The sequence below is a fragment of the Natator depressus genome, chromosome 1 (genome assembly GCF_965152275.1).
Source record: "Natator depressus isolate rNatDep1 chromosome 1, rNatDep2.hap1, whole genome shotgun sequence".
NCBI lineage: Eukaryota > Metazoa > Chordata > Testudines > Cheloniidae > Natator > Natator depressus.
The window spans coordinates 130,985,776-131,009,035 of record NC_134234.1 but is presented as its reverse complement, the minus strand read 5'-3'; the positions used below and the strand labels follow the sequence as shown (position 1 = coordinate 131,009,035).

Sequence of the window (23,260 nt, the reverse complement as noted above, 5' to 3'; positions counted from 1 at the left end):
TTTTTGTAGTTTGCCCCAGCATGCTTTGGTACACTTCCCTTTCCCATCAATGGGAATTACAGTATGCATACACAGTAAGAGGAAATTATGCAGAACACTCATTTATGATAAAATATCAAATCAGTGGATATTCATCCAGAGGCCACGTGGGGAAAAATGCATTGCGATTCCCCTACTAAATATCTATAACTTACAGAAATATCAGAAAATGCTTTTAAAAATACCAGAAAGAAATCAAACTTTTGATGGAGAGTTTTAACGTCTCAGACACATTAAACAGTTCCATTCTCCAGTAATTGTCACCAGTGTGGTATTCAATAATAATCAATGAAATGATGTTTTCATGAGGGTAACAACAAGGGCATCCGGTTGAAACTGTTTATTTGAAATCATGTAACATTATAAAGGTCCATTCATTTAACTTCAGCACTTCCAAGGTATACTTACAATCAAGCAGGCTTTAATCAAGGGTTCTGAGTATGCCCAACATACAGCCCAAGAAACCATACCTGTCTCTCTGCTTCCTTCAACAAATTTCGGAATCGTTCGTCCCGAAGGACCCAGTGGGGAAGATCAGTTTGCCCTCTGAGTTGGGCATCTTCCAGACGTTGCTTCAACTCTCTCAAAACACATATCTCCTCATTCAGTTGTCTCTGTCTAGTTCTGGATGCCTGGAGATCCAGCTCCAGGTCTAGGGATGTCCTTGCCATAAGCTCAGCCAAAGAAGATCTACAGGACTGCTGGATTATTATAATTCAAATAAAACACACAACAGAGATGTTATTCAGAACATGTTCTATTGATATATTCTTAGCTGATTCAGGCAGACATTTCACGCATGTCTTTAACTCTTCTGGCACGGAAGTTTTGGAAATAACGTACCAATCTCACTGTGACAAGACTAAACATATTTTGTATTTCAGGTATACTATTTCAATTCGTGTTTGATGGCAGATCCAAATTTTGGTCTCAAAAAACTAACCACCTTTTCCTAGTAAGATGTCTTAGTTCATAAATATGCATAGGGTTGTGAACCAAGCGTTCTTATTTACATACATTCTGCTGCCATCATGAAATTCTTACTGTTAAATGATGACTTCAGGAATAGCTTTCAGCAAAGGGTGATGTACAAACTACACCACTCAGGAGTAAACCCAAAATGCATTGTGACTCAGGAGACACATCCTGAGTAAAAATTCCTTCCCAAGCTTCCTCCTTGCTCTGAAGGTGGTAGCAATTTGCTACTCATCTCTTCCAGCAATAAGTTACGACACCTGCACTGGCCAGAAAGTATGAGGGATGAAAACAAGGCTCCGCACACTCCCTGCCCCCCTTACTCTGGTAAGAGACTAAAGGGGCACTTAACCTTGCTTACTTCTGAACACCTAGGACCAAGGTCTAGGTGGACCACATAGGGTCGTGACCGGGATTTCTAATTGGTCTCACCGCACTTTGTGGGTATGCAGCCAAGCACAGTCTTACCGATAGCGTTTTAACACACTGGATAATTAAACCAATCCATAATCAGAATTGATTTAAATTGGTCATTAGGTGACAAGCAAGTTTTTGCAGTTGTTTATGACTGTATCTCAAATATCTGTCTCTTCTCCTAAAAAAACCCCAATTAATTTATTACATTACAGTATCAGATGCTTCATAAAAATTGTCTTAAATACACCTTTGAAATCCAGGTCAAAGTACTGCTGCTTCAATTTGTAAAAAAGGTCTCAGCAGAGAAAAATCCACATGCTCATATACTGTAGTATACCTGCTTATAGCGCAAAGTACGCCTTTCCAATGTATTGCGGATGAAGGGTGATTTCCTTGGCAGGGTTGAACTGTCACTGTCACTACGATACAGCTGATTAAAAAAGATATTAAACATAAATGGACATTTATTCATGGTTGCTTTGGAATCACCAATGTTACAAGCTTTTAATTGGAAACAATGCTAGACAACAGACTACTTTTCTAGGACACTTGGGATTTACTTACATTAATGGACAAAAGTTCTCAGACTGCATCATAAATTCATACTTGCCTTCACTTTAAAAAAATTCTGTTGTGCAGTTTCTGAACAATGTTTATTTGTTAAAAGATGGTGCACGTGCTTCACTATGTTTCTTTTTAAATTGCCAAATTGCCAGATTGTTGTGGTTAGCAAGAGTGATCTACCATTAAAAGTGGTTTATTGTTGTGTATAACAAGCCAATCTCCTTAGCGTATTTGCAAGAAGGTGGCATGTGACCAGGATTCATCACTGAATTTGGTCCGCTGGTGTCATAAATATAAAGGGAAGGGTAAACCCCTTTAAAATCCCTCCTGGCCAGAGGAAAAATCCTCTCACCTGTAAAGGGTTATGAAGCTAAAGGTAACCTCGCTGGCACCTGACCAAAATGATCAATGAGGAGACAAGATACTTTCAAAAGCTGGGAGGAGGGAGAAAAACAAAGGGTCTGTGTCTGTCTGTGTGATGCTTTTGCCGGGGACAGAACAGGAATGGAGTCTTAGAACTTAGTAAGTAATCTAGCTAGGTATGTGTTAGATTAGGATTTCTTTAAATGGCTGAGAAAACAGCTGTGCTGAATAGAATGAATATTCCTGTCTGTGTGGTTTTTTTGTAACTTAAGATTTTGCCTAGAGGGATTCTCTATGTTTTGAATCTAATTACCCTGTAAGGTATTTACCATCCTGATTTTACAGAGGTGATTCTTTTTTACTTCTATTAAAAGTCTTCTTGTAAGAAAACTGAATGCTTTTTCATTGTTCTAAGATCCAAGGGTTTGGGTCTGTGGTCACCTATGCAAATTGGTGAGGATTTTTACCAAACCTTCCCCACAAAGTGGGGTGCAAGGGTTGGGAGGATTTTGGGGGGGAAAGACGTTTCCAAACTATGTTTTCTCAGGAACCCAGATAAAGTTTGGTTGTGGCAGTGGAAGTCCAAGGGCAAAGGGTAAAATAGTTTGTACCTTGGGGAAGTTTTAACCTAAGTTGGTAAAAGTAAGCTTAGGAGGTTTTCAAGCAGGTCCCCACATCTGTACCCTAGAGTTCAGAGTGGGGAAGGAACCTTGAGAGCTGGTTAGATCATTAGCTTTCCCAGCCAAAGCTGGGTACTGACAGGGAGCGCGACATGAACAGTGATCCATGCCAATGTAAGGGGACTGTTGGCCCCTTACTGAAAGTTAGTGGGTTTTTTTGGCCCTCTCCCAGTATCAAAAGAAAGGGCCAATGAGAAATCAAGACCCTGAGACAGACAATCCCCAGGGCCAATGCTCCAGGTCAGTCTGATTGACAGGGCAGGCCAGCCAATGAGGGAGTCGGGAGTCCAGGGTCCCGTCCCTCGGTGTGAGCTTCCAGGAGCAGAGTGGGTTGGAGGTAAGGAGAGAGCAGCAGCCAGAGCCAGAGAGATCCAGAGAGCAGAGCTGGAGGCAGAACAGCAGCCGTGCTGAGGCAGAGTGGAGCTGCAAGCGGAGCAGTCCGGAGCCGGGTGCAGTGAGCAGCTGGGGGGAGTGTGGGGGGACCCTGGGCAGGGGGCCCAGCGCAGGGAGACACCCCTGGCCAAGAGGCCTTGCAGGCCGGACTTGGGAGGGGATTGTAACCCCGACGGGGGCAACACGGGGAAGAAGGGTCCTGCCACCTAGAGCCTGAGGGCGTGTGGCCGCTCCAGAGCAAGTGTATCACCACAGCACAGCCACGGCCGGGGAAGGCGGCCTTGGACATGTGAGGAACAGACTGAACTTCCCTGACATTCCAGAGATAGCTATTTGTGGTTCCCCCATACTCACAGGGTAGGGTTATATGTTTTCCTTTAACCTTTCCCATATTTTTCTTAATTTTTTTTAATTAGTTGCTATTTAATAAATTGTATTTGCTTTGAACTATATGCAATGACCAGTGGGTCAGGGAAGCACCCAGTGTAGAGAGAGCACCCTAGTGTGGGGCACTCTATCCCCGGTCCTAAGTGAGCACAACAAAGTTGGGGGGTCGAGCCCCCCAGGAAACCTTGCCCCGGCCTTGTTGGGGTTATGGGACTCTGCCTCACAGGAGAGTGGAAGGGGAGATAAGGCAGGCCTCTGTATAAAGGGAGTGGGAGCGAGGACTCAGATCTTTTGCTCACCAATTCCATCAGGGTGGTGTATGAGCCAGGAAAGTTCCTCACAATAGTGGGACTATTCCCCCACTTACACCAATGTCACTAAATTACTAGCTTTTCAGATTCAGTGAGGTGCCTGCTTTAAACAGTATATATTAAAAGAGTGTCTAGCATTACATAGTGCTTCACTTTGGATAGAAATGTGCAGCAATTTTATCTGAGCCTCTTGCAGAATGAGATAACAATGCATTTTCAAGGCGTGTCAAGTGGCTGCTATGTGAGTTATTATTTGTATTATGGTAGCAAGAAGGAATTCTGAACAAGGATCAGAACTCCATGATGTTAGACACCAAATAGACAAAAAACAAAGAAGAGTTATGTTATGGAAGTCAGCAGTATCTAGCATAAGACCCTAAAAGACTATTCTATCATTTAATTCTTAGTATTTTATAGAGAAATAGGTTCCTATCAGTGAACTCTTTCCAGTGATGATAATTTAATGCAGTGCAGAATTTTTGGCTGAACTTTAAAAAAAATATAAATACTAATTCTTGTAAATATGATGTAAGTACTGAAAAAGCACACTTTAATACACTTTCTGCTTCTGAACGTAAAACCACAAAAAATTTCTACTCACTCTGCAAACATACTGACTTCGTGCTCCAGGTGAGAAGGTCTGTGATCGAACAATAGTGCTACTACGAACAAAAGCAGAACCACGGGGCCTTCGGCAGGTTCTCTCTTTTGGAAGAATAGCGACTTCTTCTGGGAAGAGATCTTCTGTGTTAGTTTCTTTATCCACCTAGAATCACAGCCAAAAACAGTACTTTTACTCCACTGACCTCTTCTACAACAAAAGCAGAAAAACTTGTTAGTTATGATCTAGTTGTAATTAATATGTCCAGTGCATGAATCATCTCTCATTTAAGAAACCATAATTCTAAAACCACACAATTCAAGATAGTGGGACTGGTTTGCAAGTGCTAACAGCCTTTCTGCTGGGCCTTAAACCATCAGGAGATTAACATGTAGCATTCTGTAGCCACATCACCAAATCTGCTGGACTGGACAGCTTTCTAAGCTCTTACCTCAATGGACGGAGAGAACTAAATCACTTTTCAGAAAACTGTGCTGATTCTCGGGAAGGGAGCAGCCCCGCAACTAAGTCATTACAAAGGTAGGGAGACGAGTCAATCACGAGGAACCCGGAGACTTTGAGGATATCACAGAAAAACCTCAAAGCATTTGGAGATCCTGAACATATAAGTTTTGAACCAAGCCTCCAAACTTTTAGATGGCTCACTTAACTGTTCTGTATGACCCAACCACAATGTGACACTGAATGGTGTACCACACTCTGACAGGACAAGTTTCTCAGTACGTGTAAATAGATGTAGTTCCACTGACTTTCTGTGAGTTTCCAGAAGCTGATTTAAATGACGTACAGCCTTCAACACACCAAATTTGGTCTGAAAACCAGCTACGTTTATTTTAACACAGTGAAAGCAAGGTAACAAACTTAACCTTTCAGTTTTTACATTTTAAAAATCTTCCACGAATGCGTCATTGGTATGAGTATTTGCATTTGGGAATGGCCTTCTCCAAAACACTTCTAGGAAACACAGTTACTGAGTGTAAGTCTATACTCACTCATTATGCAGGAGCAAAAATATTTTAACTTACGAGCTGACAAAGTGATTCTGTTCAACAAGAAACTGGACAAGTATCCAATTATAGGAAGTAAAATTCAGAGACAACACGCAGTTTCCCCCCAAAAGTAACTAAAAAGAGTAAGTTTAACAACTCAATATAGATTATGATTTTCTGCATTGCAGACAACAATAGGTCAGGGTTCTTGATGCAGCTCTGATTTTATTTTCTGACCAAATGACACAAGTTCAGCTAGTGCCAGTAATGCACAGTGCGCTAGGCATTTGCCAGTCTTCAAGAGTATAGTGTTTTCTCTTCTTACCTTTAGGGGTGGAGGCTGCACTTTACCAGAACTGTATTGACCTGCCTGAACTGCAAACATATGTCCACGTAACGAATCGCCACAACATGCCTCTGGATAAGGTGGGCTGGTCTGAGTGCAATTACTACATCCACTGTCAACAGATTCTGCTTGCCAACTCCTAAGGACAGAACATTTCAAGGAACTTTTAAGAAATGTGATGGAACTGTGCAAAAATATATGCTGTGTTAATGAATTTCAATATCCAAATCTTCAAGGATAATTTGCCTTTTAAAAAATTTTGTTCCTGCAGTTCTGATTCATTCCATTTGAATGAGGTGATTATCCTATTTGGACCTCTAAGGTACACAGACAAGCCATTAATTTCAGGTCTTTCATGTAAGAACCAGCTTTTCTAGTCCTCCCAGCCAGTCACTTCCCAGCCTTGAAAAGAGCATTAAAATAAATAAAAGGACAAAATGCCTCTCAAACAACAAACTAACAACATGAAAAACAGTGATGTATAAAATAAAAGACTGCAAAGGTTGGATTATTTAGCTTGTAAAACAGAAGAGCAATAGGAGCACTAAGTGAAGGTATTCAAAATTATGAACACCATAAAGAAAGCGGCCAGTTCCTCTTTTTAAAATCTCTCTTATAACATGAAAAGAAAGGAACATTGTGTAATTAAAAGGAAGAAGAATACAGAACTCCTTAGTTATGCAGTTTATGAGGGCATTTTGTGATGTGATATTCAATATCAAGACTCTGTATAAAGTGGGCAGTGGGAGGGTGGTATCAAATCTCGCTGTTTGTTTTCTGAGGGATTCATCACACCACATGGCTAGCTTTGGGGGAACACACTTTTTTTTTTAAATGGTTCAGGTCCATCTTTCCGGGACCTACCCCTTTTCTTAAATAGATATAGCTATACCAGATCAGGCTGCTGGTACAGTTAATCTGGTATAATGCCTCCAGCAGCAGATCCTTAGCCAGTTGGAGGTTGGACAATTCCTGATGCTTGCAATGTACACCCGATAGTATGAGATTTGGTTGCCCATGTCATTATCTTACCTTGAATAACTCCAAGTATTGTTACTAGATCTACAACTATGCAGTCACTTTTTAAAGTCCAGCCACAATGTTTTTTGCTGAGAATTTCTGCATCAATAAATACAGGTTGATTATGCACTGTGTAATGAAACAGCCTCCCTCGTGCAACTTTTATCTAAGACAATACAACCCTAACCTAAAAATATCTTTTTAATACAAGCCAAAGCAAAAAGAAACATGGATAAGCAATATTTAAGGGCCTCTACTATCCTTGGCATTGGCAAAAGCTTTCTTTTCTTAAAAGTGGGTCATTCCAGGAGGTGAGACTGAAAATGTACTTGCTATATGAAAGGAGGTCCTAGTTTTGAAAATAAAGATAAAGACTAACCTTTATGGTTCATTTGTTGGTAGGAAAGGTGAAAAAAATGGTTTCTATAAGACGAAGCTAGTAACCTGCACAACTTTTTGATGGGAAAACAGTAATACTAAAATAAGTTGTTCACTTACTGACTCTTGAGAAGTAAGATTCAGCTTTAAAGCAGCTTCGCTGATCTAACTGGGATTCTCAGCCCATATGTCCCTAAAGAAACTAAAAGGGCAAAGGTCTTACAGACCACTGACATATCTCCTGCTCCCAAGAGGAATTTCAACGTTGTCACAATGTCTTTTCAAAAATGGACAACCCTGGAACTCATACCACCTATCAGCTATGTTCTACACTCATATATAAAAGACAAATGTCAAAGCATGTCAACATATTTAAGGTGCTAACTTCTGAAATGCCCTTCTTTCAAAAGCCAGGGAAAAATAGCAAAAATCTTCACTGTTGCATACAGCAAAGAAAGTCTGAATGCAGCAGCTAAAGGCATCTTATCAGTATAGAGAAATTGACCGTGTCTGTCACTTCCAGAACATCTAGGGAACGTGCCACAAGGGATTAAATCTTTTATGTAGAATTTGGGAATGGGAGGTGAATGGATTGGTTTATATGAAACACTGAGACAACTTTGGGCAGTAACTTGGAATGAGGCCTGGCAGTGACCCTGTCCTTATGAAACACACTGTACAAGGAGAACATGAGGGCCTGAGTCCACCTTACCCTTTGAGCTGAGATAAAGGCTATTAAAAAGGCATTTTTAATTGATAGGTGGTACAGGATAGGATTGATAGGAACAGGTGGGCGGTGCTCCTTTCTGCCTGTCAGAGGATGCCAAGATAGTGATAGACTCAGGAAAACTCTGAGAAGATCTGGCCTGAGAGCTCAGGGTGGAATCTTGGCTCTCCAGGCACTAACAGAGAGAGACTGACCAGATGGCTGAGGCCTTACAGTAGTCTTCCACTCAGTGTCTGAAGAGGTTCACATTGTTCTCTTGAGGAGTGCACTTGGAGAAAGACTGACAAATGGAACATTGCCACGGGATGTGTCCCTCTCCTCTGCACAGTACACACTGGGAGTGCCCGTGTCAATAGACATCAAAATATTGTACAAGGGATAGGTCTTGAATCCTAGAGATTTCGCTTCTGCCACATTTCTATTACAAATCGCTACCCTAACTGAAGTTTTCTAGCATATCTGAATCTTATCTAAGAAGTCATTAACTTTTAATAGTATATATATTGCCAACAGGCAATTAACTAAGATAAGTAACACTAGCTCTGTGTGCAGAGAAAAGGTGGACACTGCAGGGGTTCCATCTCACTGCCACAGGTGATAAGAAAGAACTAAGGGATAGTTGGGCCCATTCTTCCCTTTATATCCTGAGATGGAGGGTGTGAGGACATCTAGGGTTGATACAGCCTGGTTGGACACTGCTGGCAAAAAGAATCCAATCTCATGTACACGGGGTATAAGCGTACCAACAGTGGAATCCATGTGGACAACGTATCTTCAGTAAGAACTTAAGCCCTCAAGTCACTCAGGCACTTCTGAAATGTTACCTTACATATGAATAAATTCAGGATCAGCTGAATATTTCAAAAAGGAATCACCATAATAAGAAAACTCTCAAAAGCATGATGACTCTCTGCTGAGAATTGTAATCCAGCCATGCTGCATTTTACAAGATAGTTATGGGGTTTTATAAAATTCATTAAAATGCTCCGTGGAATCAGTGTTGTGAATGTCCTTAATTTTTGCACATTTCCCACCCTGTCCAGTTGATAGCACTGTATTGTCTCTAGTGTCCAAACTGGATCTTTTTGCTCTTATTGTAAGTGAGAGGAGTTAGGAAAATAGAAGACTGTGGTATTGTTAATGTATAACAAAATCAATCCCTCCCTCTCCCTTCCACCAGAAAATGCATCCTTTTATAGGGTAAACAACTCATGTCTAATTTTTGTACAAGGTCATACATAAACAATTTAAACGTATAAATGGGTATGGCCCAATCCTGAACACACAGGTATAGGTGTTTGCAAGGTCAGGACATGAACTATCTACATTTCCATTTTGTTTCCTCTGCAACATGCAGTTTTATTTCAACTTTCCTTCATGAATACAACAGAATTTTAATTAAAGTGCAAATTACATTCTAGAAAGTGACTGCAACAATGGCACTGCAGGGTTCCCTGCTTTCTGTTTCGCAATATCTCCATGTAAAAGGTACTCAGTTTGTAACAAAAAGTCATTTTCCACCCCCTTCCTAGCTGCCATCCCTGCAGACTCAACCTGGGATCTGAGAGGTAAGTTGGGTTCCCTTCTGCTTGCACGTGCTGATAGGCTATAATGATCTGAAACACTGAATACAGGCAGGGAGCAGAATTCAGAGTAAGATCTGTTGTTTTTACAGTCATATTTGAGGACAGAACCACAGTGTAAACTTCAGCCAAGATCTTACAAATTCTTTTTGATCAGGGTTTAACCTAATATTTTTACCTCTCTGATACAGCTTCTGCCTGATCTTCCTTTCTTTCAATCTCTAGGATTTCCTCCTCTGTGTACTCCAATTTCACTCTCTCTTCTGCCAGCTCTCTCTCCACTGCTTCCAGCTGAGCTGTGGTCCTAGCTAATAGGGCTGTCACTGCATCCTGAAAGAGAAAACGGGTTTCAAATGAAACAGCTTAAACCATGACTTAGCTTTTATGGAGTATTCAGAATAAAAGAAGTGTGTCCTGAATCATGACTTTATACTTACCAGGTGACCAAAACATAAATGCTGTTCAGTTACTGGAACTCTCCAGAGAGGTGGCAGCCTTTCATTGGGAAAGGGTGAATGTTTTACATTTATTTTAAATAGCAGTAATAGGATTAGGGTTGAGCACTAGCGTAAATGCTTGCAGTATCTCAGCCTTTATTCTAGCAAAGTGTGGAAAACTGGATAAGATTTGTGATTTCTTTTAAAGATACTGCAAAATGTAAGATATTTTCAGATTCTTGAGGAGTATCAGTGTATACAACTGGAACAAAATACAGCCTAATATTAATTGTCCTTCACAGAGAAAGGAATTAAGCAATTACAATGCAGTGTTCCTTACACTGAAAACGTAAGTTTGATACTTCTATTTTATAAAATACTTTCAAAATACTGTTTTTTAAATCATCATCAAATACTGCAATTAACAGAACACAAAGCACTCTCCCATATTAGAAAGCTATATTTTCTACTAAAATTCAGTGGTTCTGAAACTTTGTATGACCACCCATTTTCTGCAGCCTAAATGCTGCAGATTAGTTGAACAATTAAGCGGGGGGGTGGGGGGGGGATCAAACCTCTTTACAAGACACACATTTCTTCTGCTTTGATTATTCGTGCACATATGATGAGCATTGTATTATAATAGAAGAAACATTCATTTTTTTCTTTCGATGGTAGCCCCTCCAACAAAAACAAAGTTAAAATTTCACCTGTGTGTGCAGATAGTATACAAATTCCACACAGGAACAAACAAACAAACTTGTAGAGGATGAGGCTCCACTTTAAGTTAATACCGATTTCACTGGCCATACCGATTTCACTGTAGCTGTATTTCCAGAACTCTGTGGAGTGCTTTCTTCACACTGGTTTTTCTCCTTCACCCTTTGTGGGTCTGAACCAGTGAATATCTGGACAGGATACCAGTGAAGCTGCATCTCAGTGGAACTCTCATGATCAGCCAGGCTAATCTGAGCGATGCCCTGTAAAAACGATAGGCCAAAATGAGCAAAGAAAAGAATATACTTCCCATTCACAGAACTCTCTCATTTAATAGAAATACTGCATCAAAATAGTACACCTTATGGGTGACTGGCAATGGAAAAAAGTATAAAGTCTCCCTTGTTTTTCTTATTTATGTATACCAAAAAAAACAAAAACAAAAAACACCTTTCTTCCCACACCCCACCCCACAAAAGAGAAGTTTTTTTTTTTAAATTAAGAATCTAATTGCTAAGTTTGATGTTCCTGAGGTTTACTGGATACTGTTAGAAAGCTCAGCTCTTTATCTTTTACAAAGACAGCTTTTCGCTCAAGTGTTAATTCATATATTTGAGTTAAATTGTCATTAATGAAAAAAATTAATCTGAATAAAAATCACTACTGTTCTCAGTGAATCGAGTCTTCCAGGGGGGAAAAACAAAAAAAGATAGATAAGACCAGAACTGCTATGTAAAAAACAAGTAGTAAAAGCTTTCAAGCTTTCCTTATACATCATAAAGAAGCCAAATTGGGAATAAACCAAATTTGTTTCCTTTGTAAGTCACCTTTAGAAAGCCCCAAAATTCAAGGGGGCAACAAAGAATGAGGGATGAAGTGACCCTAATTAAATGTTAGACTAATTCACCCATCTGCAACTTATGCCTTTATCTAGCTAGCCATGGGACTTTATTTTTCTATGCTATGAACCTACCAGCAGGGGTCTCTTTCATTGAAATGGGTTATGTAAAAAGTATGGCTTAGATCTCTCACAATACAAGTTGGCTGAAGAAGTGTATCTAACAGTACAGTAAGTTAGTACATGTGTTCAGAAATTGTAATTTAACTTTAAGCAGATTTTTAAAAAAAAAAAGAGTTAATTAGAAATTGTGTAAAGTATTTATTTTATTTGTTTCCATGCCAAAAGTTCCCTAAGGCTCTGTTTGAACAGGTGGACAAGGGACAAATGACTGCAATGAACAAAATAAAATAACATACTGGGAAATAAATTATGGAGACTATAACGATTTTATGTCAATATTGCATACCACAAAGTAATACACGATTCATTTGGTATATTTGTTGCATCATCCAAAAAAAAAGGACTGCCTTGTTCCACAGCTGATATTTATTTTGGCTCAATACTAGAGAAAGAAACATCTTTTGCAGATACTGACACTAAACATCAAAAGGTGGAGGGTTCTATTAGAGAGGTTTGTATTTGTTTTTTTTTTTTAAAGACACAAACATTCCTCCAGAGTAAGCTCTGATAGAGACAGATTGGTTAAGTCAAACAAGGACTGCAAGATGGAAGCTATACAATAACTTTCATATCTTTACTCTTTCCTATATCCGTGAAATCTAGGGCTACTTGGGAGAACATTTCTTAGATTCTCTCTCTTGCTTAATCAAGGCCCAATTGAGATTTGAATCTTTTCTGTGGGAAAATCACTAACTGGGGTGGTACAGGTGAAGCAAAGGCAGCCATCAATGGTGGCAGAGAAAGATGAATAGGCTACATGGATCAAAGGCATGGAGAAGGCTGTAATCTTCTTCTTGGAACAGTTTTCGGAATGATAACACAGGAGATCACCACTATAAGTATGAAGGACCAGTTCACAACGAAAAGAGTATATAAGAAAATCCATTTTCAGGCCACTAAGAAAGGATGACTTGTATGCAACACTTTGAACTGTTCTTTTGTCAATCTTTGGTGGCAGCAGCAACTATAATTCTTTTACTTTTTCCAACACAACTTTCTAAGTAATAATATATTATTAGTATTCTTAATCGACCAAGTCTCACAGGAATCTGTGGACCAGCATTCTATTCATTTTAATAAGGCTCTGCATTGAAAAAGTGATGAAATACAGGCAGTCCTCAGTCTTATGACACAATTGGTTCCTGAACATTGCGTCATAAGTCAAAACGTCGTAACTCGGAACCACAATCCACTCAATTGCGGGACCAAGTGTCGTAAAGTATTGTCGTAAGTCAAATCAGGGTGTCAATTCAGAAGTATTTTAAGTGCCATTCGTCGTAAGTCGAATGCTGTGAAGTCAAGGACTGCCTGTAGCACCACAAATATACAGCAGGTAATATTAAAATTTTGGCATTCTCCAAGACAGGGGTGGGCAAACTACGGCCTGTGGGCCGGATCTGGCCCATCAGGGCTTTGGATCCGGCCCATGGGATTGCCACCCCCATAGCGTCGCGGGTCCCACCACTGCTCCCGGAAGCGGCCGGCACCACGTCCCTGCAGTCCCTGGGGGAGGGGAGCCAGAGCGCTCCGCGCGCTGCCCTTGCCTGCAGGCACCGCCCACTGCAGCTCCCATTGGCCAGGAACAGGGAACCATGGCCAATAGGAGCTTTGGGGGAGGTACCCACAGGTGAGGGCAGCATGTGGAGCCCTCTGCTACTCCCTCCCCCAGGGGCCACAGGGACATGGTGCCAGCGGCTTCCAGGAGCAGAGCAGTGCAGGGCCAGGGCAGGCAGGGAGCCTGCCATGGCCCCGGTGCGCACAGCTGCCACCCCGAAGCTGCTCCAGGTAACCGGCGCTGGGTCGGAGCTGCACCCCGAACCCCTGCTACAGACGGCACCCCAACACCCTGCCCTGAGCCCCCTGCCGCACCCCTCCTGCACCCCAACTGCCTGCCTTGAGCCCCCTGCTGCAGCCCACATCCCTGCTGCACCGAACCCCCTGCCGCACTCCTCCCTGCACCCCTGCCCTGAGCCCCCTCCGCACCCCCTCCTGCGCTCCAACCCCTTGCCCTGAGCCCTTTCCTGCGCACTACATCCCAACCCCACATTCATGGCCCTGAATGCAATTTCCTCACGCAGCTGTGGCCCTCGGGCCAAAAAGTTTGCCCACCCCTACTCCAAGACCTGTAACACTCTATTTTTAGCTAATTTCTTTGAACATTTAGACAGGGATTTTCAAAAGTTCCTAAGTGAACGAGAAGCACGAGCTCATTGACTTTGAAAATGGCTTTTGAAAATCCCATCCTTAAATTATATTTAAATTACAGGCAGTCCTCAACTTTACGACGTTCAGCTTATGACGAACGGCACTTATGACACTTCTGAATCGACACCCTGATTCGACTCATGACAACTGGTTTTGACTTTACAATGCTGGGCCCTGCAATGAAGTGGATTGTGGTTCCAAGTTATGATGTTTCGACTTATGACACAATTTTCAGGAACCAATTGTGTCGTAAGTCCAAGGACTGCCTGTATTTCTTGTTAGTTAGACAGACCTCAGACAGACAATTATACCAGTTATTCTTGTTATCTACATGGAAAAATACCCCTGATGATGAGTAGTCCAAAGAGATGCTCTGTATCAACACACTCCCTTCAGATTCCAGCTACATTTCTCTTATGCTTAAGAAAAAAATTAGTCCTTTTGGTGTCCTTTGCTGATATGGAAGTTACTTTTATTAAGGAACTTAGAGCACACAATACCATTTTTTTTTTTTTTCAGGAAAAATGGACCATTTACCAAGAGTTCTTCTTGCTGCTGGTGGTCAACTGAACAAATATACAGCTGCAGCGATTTTAATTTCAATGCACTTGAATGCACCGGGATTCGGAAAACGTCATTAAATATTAACGGAGTTTGGAATTCCAAAGCTCTAGAGCAGTAAGTGGTAGGTGTGCCTGACTCCAGGGGAGGTAAGTAAACTCGAACATGTCTGGGAACAGAAAAACAAGCAAAAAACAGCACAACTGAAATAAAGAAAGCTAGGTTCAAATTATTTTTTAAGTTTCTAAAAATTAAACTGAACAATAAAAATAAATGTAATTTCTACAGTACCGACACACGCTTGCAACTCTTCATTAAGGGAATTTAGTCTTGCATTCGTTAAGTGAAAGAAACACAAGGTTGAGCAGTTCTTCCACTTTCCAACACTACTGATTAACCCGGAGACATTACAATATAGCTATTGTTATTGTGTCCTGTTGACACCCCCTCCCTGCCCCCTTGGAGTTTTGCTGGAGAAGTGAGGCAGGAGGGGAAGAAAAGAAAGGTCACAGAGGGTGCCTTACGATTGACAATCCCTTACCTTCTTCTTTCACCGATGAAACTCCAAGCCCAAATTAGTAGTCACTACGTTTTAGGATGACTGTCACTATATGTGGCTCTCTTCAGAGACTATAAAAATCTCTCTTATTACATAGGAGCATGCGTTGAACAATACAAGATGATCTGTACCATCCCCTTCTATTCCCAAGAAAACCAAACCTTTGTATTCTATGTATGGCAGCAGACTAACATTAGGACAGGACCCAGCTTATTTTGAATTATTTTTAGCTGTAGCTTGGGGGAGAGGAGAAAGAGGGGAAAGAACAAGCTTTATGATCAAGAGGCCTTATGTTAATTTAAGAATCCCATTGGAATGATTTACTTTACAACGCTCATAACAGTTCTACAGTACATAAACTTTCCCAAGTTTTCAGGCAAGTTCATTGGGCAGAAATAAAAGCAGACACCTAATTTTCATGGTCCCGATCGTTTGTCATTAATTTAGAGATATATTGTCAGCTAAATTTCATCTGATGTTTAAATACAGAAATATAATTTCTGTAACTTTGGGTAAGAAATTCTGTAAATACACCTAATTAGAAATGTAGGTATATGTTCTATATATTGTGGCAAAGAAATGGAAGGGATGAATTGTCATACTATTAGACCAGATGTAGAGAGACTATAATTCCTCATTCTGAGACTCTGTCAGATAATTTCTTTGTTAAAATTAGTTTATCTTTATGGATTCTATCCCAAATGGTCTTTATAGCTGCAAAACCTACAGAAGTACACAGTGCTCCTGGGCTTTACAGCTGGATTATTACAATTAGCTAAGGGTCATAAATCATTACTTATGCGAGTAAAGGTTGCCATGACTGGGCCTCTAAGACAACTATTTCCTTAATGGTCACTTGTTAATGTCCCTGAATATTAACACAATGCAACCTCCCCTCCCCACCCTCCCCCATCTAGATGGATATAAAATTACCAAATTTTCACGCTTCCCCAAATATTGTACCATTTTATACAAACAGCATGTATCCAGATTTATTGCACATTTGTGGCTGGGGCACAATATAAGCAACGATCTGTAATAATCAGACCTTTGGTGATATTTGAGCTTACATTTTGCAGCCTTCTTTCACAAAGACACCAGTAAAGTTCTTCAGCTGTAACACATGGACTAGGAGACATTCACATCCACCATCATGCCTGGAAAAATAAATTGCCTGAGTAAGTTAGCAGAACTCAGTGTTTAGCTTGCCAAATTTGGAGGGAAGAATAAAAATGTTACAAGGAAGAAAAGCAGCTATGTTCAGAGTAAGATAAATCTTTTCTGTATATGCGGTTGAATGAAGTTAGTTAAAATTCTGTTGACATCCAGTGTGATTCTGGGTATCACATTCTGGTAAGAGAAACACAATATTATTACAATACTACACTAAAGAACCTATTAGAACCAACAGTATAAGAATCAAGTACTATTAAATTAAAAAAAAAAATCTCATCCATGCTACCACCCCTCAGCTACAACTGGGGCTTACCTATCCACAAACATTGTATTGCTTTCATTATACGGCTATAGTTAGAGCAGTACAACCACCTTCATGTAGATGAGGTTGTATCAGCATGAAGGTGCGTTATGCCACTAGAGCTCTTTTCATATGGGAAGGGGAATAAGCTAACACAGCTGTAAGGCACCTTTATACTGATTTAACTGCATCCACACTAAGAGTTGTACCAGTGTAACTAGACTGATAAAAGCATCTGAACATCAGTTGCAGTTTGCCATGGTCTACATTCTTTCGCTAATTCATGCACTGTATAAATAAGAGTTAATTTTTTCATGTCAACATTAATTTGGAAACTGAACAAACAAGTTAGACCTATTAGCTGAGGATCTGTGATGCACCTCTTAGAGAGACAGAGCAGAACTCATAGCCTCGGTGGAGGACTGCTCTGCGGGCTGACAGGCCCCTGGCATAACACAGACTTGGTGGCCTGTCTAGGTGCCTGTGGCTGCCATACAGGTGGCAGTGCTACCTGAAATCCCTTCAGCACGGTGTGCTGTGACCAGCCCTCCCCCCAGTACCAGGGCTTGCAAGGGGATACTTGGGAGGCAGCCTTAAACCTGTCTTCCACTGTGCTTTACGTGACACTAAGGGGCCAGAGAAAGGGTGATGATCTCATGTACTGAGACAAATCCTCATCTTCTTACTCACACAGAATTCCAAACTATGAAAAGGATACTGTGGAAACAGCTGGAAGGATGGAAAAGTGCGGCAAACCAGGTGCTCCTTTGCCAACCAAGGTAGAGGGAACTGAATGGAATGCCTGATGGTAGTATTTATATACTTCAGTGGTTGGTACATGATATCCAGTAAGGGCCTGGTTCATGCCCACACCCAGCTACCACTGCCCTCAGTGTTCGACGCTTAATAGATAAGACCTGAGAAGGAGAATCCTGGTGGGCAGTATCTACCGAAGAACCCAAGTATCATTACTTACAGGAATCCAACATGTATTTGTGGTTCTTCACTACTAGCAACAACATCACTGTAAACAGGGTCTTCAACATCCTCATTCCTACATGTTAAAAAAAAGCCAACTGTAAATTACACGCTGATTTGGAGGGGTTTATTTTATGATTAAAATGGATATATCCATTTAAAATGCAAAAAATGGATACAAGCTTTGTGACTTGTTTTGTGACCTGAAACACTGCAAATCAGAAAACATGGGAAAAGCTCATTAGGTAATCTAGGGTATGTCTACACTGCAAACAAACACCCACAGCCGGCCCGCATCGGCTGACTTAGGCTTCCAGGTTTCAGGCTGCAGGACTATAAAACTGTCGTGTGTATGTTTGAGCTTGGGCTCCAGCCCAGGCCCTGGGACCCTGTGAGTGGGAAAGGTTCCAAAGCCTGGGATCCAGCCCGAACCCAAACTTACACACTGCAGTTTTATAGCTCTGTAGCCCAAGCCTAAGTCAGCTGGCACAGGCCAGCCACAGGTGTATTATTGAGATGTAGACATACCCATAGTTAGGCTCCTGCCACTACAGGACATTCAGCTATATGTTCTACAGTGGTTACGCTAGACCAGTGTTAAATGATTCAAGGAATGGGCCTTCTACAGCTTCTCTGGAAAAATTATTTCACAGTCCAAGTGATGTCACTTTTAGAATGATTTTTTTCCAGATATTCTTTCCTTGATTGCTGTTTTACAGTGTTTACACACTTGTATATTGTTATACATGCTCCCCTTAATCATCATTTGGCCAAGCTATACATTTTAGTTTTACAATTTTCCACAAAAATCAATTATTCCTTTCCCTTTAATCATTTTTGTTTCCCTTCTGTTTCCAGAACTGTAAATAGTATTTTGTAGAATATTGTTTTCATGTTGATAAAATACAAATAGAATACATGATGACAGATGCTGAAATCAGAAAAGTGTTAGGATATGATGAGACAGCCAAAATAATTCAGCAAGAGGAAAAAGCAGCATTTTACATGTAAAAGGGAAAAAAATCTTATAGGTTGTTAGGAGAGGTACAAGGTGGAAGTGACATACTAACACCTGTGAAGATGACAGTGGAATGGCATGTAGTCAGCCTCCATTCTTTCTAAAGTGTTTTAACTTAATATTCTTACATTATTAAATATTAGGCATTATCACATATCCGGTAAGAAAAAATTATACCTATTTTAGAAATTTACAAACTATTTTTGCAGACTTTATGTGGTAGAAAAAGGACATTTCCAATTTATTGTGCATTTATACACCTGACCTTTTGCTTAAAGCTTCAAACACGCCACTGTCACTAGCCAGTGAATAATCGGATAGACATGCTGAGACTCGCCTGGCTCGCCTCGCCGACCTTCTTGCACTGTCTTCGCGTAGAGTTACGGCTACAATGGAAGGCAAAAAATTAAAGAAAGTGTCAGGTTGCAATAATCCCTCACAATGCACTATATAAAAAGCATATTTAATCCCTCTTAAACAGCCCAAACAAACATACAGTTGATGTAAATACAATTACACATGCTGGAACATTATTGCAACTTAGAACAATATATAAAATGGATTGGAGTTACTTTGCTGGAGAATTTAGGAAGGATGTTGATGGCTAACTTCTCCATGACAAGATAAAATATAAACTGATCTCCTCACTGTGCAATGTATTCCTGAGAGAACCACCACCACCAATGGGGTAAGCCTTAAACTGCCTCAACCCCAGCATGTATACACACACTATAGCCTAATATTAGGATTTACCTATTAACCATCCATTTATAAATGTGTGACACATTGGAAATATCCATAATGCCTATTTCTTTTAACCTAGCTAAAAAGTAAAGATTTAGGAAGGAATTTGCTGTTGGCAGTATGGGGGTTTTATTTGTTTTTAAACATTAATTCCTCAATCACAAATCAAACTGCCTTAGTCAGACCACAGTAGCAGCTTCTACTTGCAGTATGAGGCACACTGTCAAAATGGACCCGAACCTGACAAGCAGAGGTGGGTGACCTTTTTTTAAAATAAAAAATAAAATTTAAAAAAAAAAAAGATGAATTTTTTTTAAAAAAATTTGACATTCCCCTTCTTCTCACCCCTTACAAGCTAACTCAAACAAAAATAGTATGGACAATCACTTTCATATCATAAGGTACATAACAGAATGTATGCAAAATAGTTTTGCATATACAAGTGAGTATTGCAGTGTAGAACCTCAAATGGGCATGCACAAGTGACAGTGCTCAAGAACTGAGTGCAAAGTTATGCACATTCAAAAGGCCCTGTACGTTCTGAAATTCTATCTCTTGAGTCTCTGAGAGATTTACTTAAGTGTTTCCTCATTGCACAAATATCGCACATGATCTTTCCAAATTTAATTTCCCTTCCCTCAAAGGCAGAATTAAAACAGAAAACAGGAAAGCAACTAAAAATGTTTTAAGGAAGGTGAGTAGTGAGATGTGGCATTCACAAGTGGGGTAAAACAGAAATATATAATTCCCCTATCTATCCATGCTGTGATATTTCAAGGGGTGGTTTTGAGGTGCATCAAACTGCAACAAGCAACCCTTTCAGACAATTGTGTTTTTGCACATGCATGGATGGTAAGGGACAGTACATTGGAAAAAAATGACTAAAGCATACAGCCTATTACTATGGAGAAAGTACACAATGTATATCCTACGACAAACAGAAAGCACAATTAATTAATAAGTGCATCCTAAAGATTAATTATTTTAATGAATGGCAGTAAAACATTAATATTCACGATGGATGAAAAGCACCGCACTGTGCAAAGGGCCAGCACACTGCTGGGCATACGTGATGCGCAGGCCTTGGGCAAACCCTCTGCACTAAGGTGAATCTCAGCCCCTTTTGAGCGCAATATGAAGAGGACCGCGTAATTACTTATGTCATGCTCACGAAAGCCTTCAAATTACTGCATGTGTGCAGCTGTTGGTTTTCAAATATCAGTACCTGCTGTCACCAGAAAACTTTGGTCAGGATTAAATTAATCATGTGTTTCAACCTTCTACTGGACCACTTCACAATGGAGTTTAGCTGTCACCTAGATCAATGGGTCTCAACCAACGGTACATGTACCACTGCGGATACGCAGTGGTCTTCTAGGGGGTACATCAATTCATCAAGCTATTTGCCTACCTTTACAACAGGCTATGTAACAAGCACTAGTGAGTACAAACTAAAATTTCATATTGAAAATGACTTGTTTATACTGCTCAATATACTGTATGCTGAAATATAAGTACAATATTTATATTCCAATTGATTTATTTTATAATTATATGGTAAAATGAGAAAGTAAGCAATTTTTCAGTAATAGTGTGCTGTGAAACTTTTGTATTTTTATGTCTGATTTCATAAGCAAGTAGTTTTTAAGTGAGATGAAACTTGGTACAAAAGACAAATCAGACTCCGGAAAAGGGTACAGTAATCTGGAAAGGTTGAGAGCCACTGAGCTAGATGACTTACCTCATTGCAAGCCTGATATACGTTACAAACTCAAATGTTAAGAAAACAATGTACCTTGAGACTTGCAAAAGGTGAAAAGACCTGTGCAGAATCCAGAATTCAAACAACTAAATGAAGAGTATCCAAGTGTTTGCCTTTGTGGACTGATAACAAGCCATGTTTACCCTCCTCCAAATCTAATGTTTCTAGCTATCTGTATCTACTTAGGAAATTTAGACCTTCAATCAGGAGTGTCCCAATCTCTTTCTAAATCAGTAGAAGTGTCTTTGAGCTTGAAGAAAGAATTAAGCTCTCCTGGATCATTGCTTCCCATCTTAATCGTCCAGTAAAGATCATCATGCAACAGAGTGCATCTCAACCTTACCAAAAATACAAGCCAACTTCTCATCTCCAGTTAATTAGAGGAAGCAAAGGACTGAAGAAACGATATGCAAACTATGATGATGTTTGCATAATACCCCAATATGAGGCCTTCAAGATGGCGTGTGACAGTGAGTTTTTTTTATGCTACTCATTTCATTTTTTCGCTTGTCTACGTGAAAAAGTAGCATCAGCATAATTTAAGGTGTGAAATTAAAGTAGTACATTTTAACCGGTACAAAAGGCTGGATGGGCACTATTATTTTAGTATAAGAGCAGCTTACTTTGGATTAGTTTAAGTCAGTTAGGAACAGTTTCAGCTAGATTGATATAAGCCACTTTTACATCACAATAAGTGTCCAAAGAGCCTTTTGCACCAGTGTAACTGTATTAGTTTAAACACCACCTCAAGTTACACTGGTGCAATTTTTCACTACATGGATGGCTTGTGTGGATATAGGAGACAAAAGTAAACCCTGTAACCATAATAGGCACTTTGCAAGCTCTCTGTTTTGGGCTGTCATCTTTTGGAAATCTGTCTGATACGAAAAATTGATCTCAAAATGCAACGTGGTGAAGTCATGAATAAGTGATGTTACAACAATGTTGCAACTTACTAATGTTTTGCTTGCTGCCTGGAGGCCACGGAAACACCTGATAATATCAGGAAAATCCCACAGAATTTGGGATAGGTGGCAAATATCAGAACATGCCTTTGATTAGAAAATCAACGTGAAAAACAGCTTGACAACCAGAAAGTAACACCTTTGGTTTTGGATCTCATGTAATGGGATTTACCACTAGTTTTAGTCAAAGCTGGAAACTGGAAAGTTTTATTTAAAATAAAATTTGGTATTTCTACTGTAGAGGCAGCATTTCATCTTTTACTATCTAACGCCATATCTTAGAAATTTGGATACAAAATACTGACCTATATTTTCAGAAATGACTTGTGATCTTGGGTCAGCTGATACACTTTAAACATGCCTGGTTTCAGAAAGTTCTGAGAATCCACTATCTGAAAAAGTGGACTTTTTAAGGTGTCTCAAACTAGCGGTTAAATAACTGAGGCACCAAAATCACCAGCTACTTTGGAGACTGTAACCCATGTTTTATGAACTTGAAGTGCTGTGTATCAGCTCAAAATGCATTTTAATAGCAGAGTTAAACAGTCTCCAGAAAATAAACTTATAATGGAGACACAAACAGACCCTTATCTGCAATGGTACTGCTGGGTATTAGCAAGATATAATAAAGCTGAAGCTTACAGAAAAGTTTTTCTGAGAAGTCATCCGCAGCCATGAATATAATGTTTAGTGGATATAGCAAAAACGTAAGTATCCCATAATAATTAAACATATACAATGTGATACCAACTAAAACCAAATGTAGCACAGCCACCCTCTTCTCCACATGCAAATCACAGAGAACATACACACTACACACAAAAAAACACGCTAAGCATTACAGGCAAAACCAGCACAATAAGTAATTCCAGGTTCACTTACAGTGAATTTTTCTGCTGTGTCGCATGAGAAACAAGATACAAAATGAAAAGCACACGGTGATAAATCAATTTTTTATACAAAAGATTAGACATTAAATGGAAACTTTATACCTAAATAATTGTATCTGGATCTGAATTTTC

At 40.0% G+C, this 23,260-nt stretch overlaps 1 protein-coding gene across 4 annotated transcripts in view; it reads right to left on the bottom strand.

The window, feature by feature from the left end:
• WWC3 (WWC family member 3) overlaps positions 1 to 23,260 on the bottom strand; it is a 170,557-nt gene that overhangs the window by 4,561 nt on the left and 142,736 nt on the right. Inside the window, exons 12-21 of one of the 4 annotated variants that reach the window (XM_074966515.1) lie at positions 19,033 to 19,153; positions 17,748 to 17,825; positions 16,365 to 16,451; positions 14,712 to 14,904; positions 11,044 to 11,211; positions 9,973 to 10,124; positions 6,066 to 6,225; positions 4,731 to 4,895; positions 1,769 to 1,861; positions 510 to 740 (exon numbers count right to left, since the gene is read on the bottom strand). In XM_074966515.1, coding sequence (XP_074822616.1) covers positions 510 to 740; positions 1,769 to 1,861; positions 4,731 to 4,895; positions 6,066 to 6,225; positions 9,973 to 10,124; positions 11,044 to 11,211; positions 14,712 to 14,904; positions 16,365 to 16,451; positions 17,748 to 17,825; positions 19,033 to 19,153 — 1,448 coding nt within the window. The remainder of the gene's footprint in view (positions 1 to 509; positions 741 to 1,768; positions 1,862 to 4,730; positions 4,896 to 6,065; positions 6,226 to 9,972; positions 10,125 to 11,043; positions 11,212 to 14,711; positions 14,905 to 16,364; positions 16,452 to 17,747; positions 17,826 to 19,032; positions 19,154 to 23,260) is intronic. The other 3 variants (XM_074966528.1, XM_074966519.1, XM_074966521.1) reach the window with 3 other exon arrangements.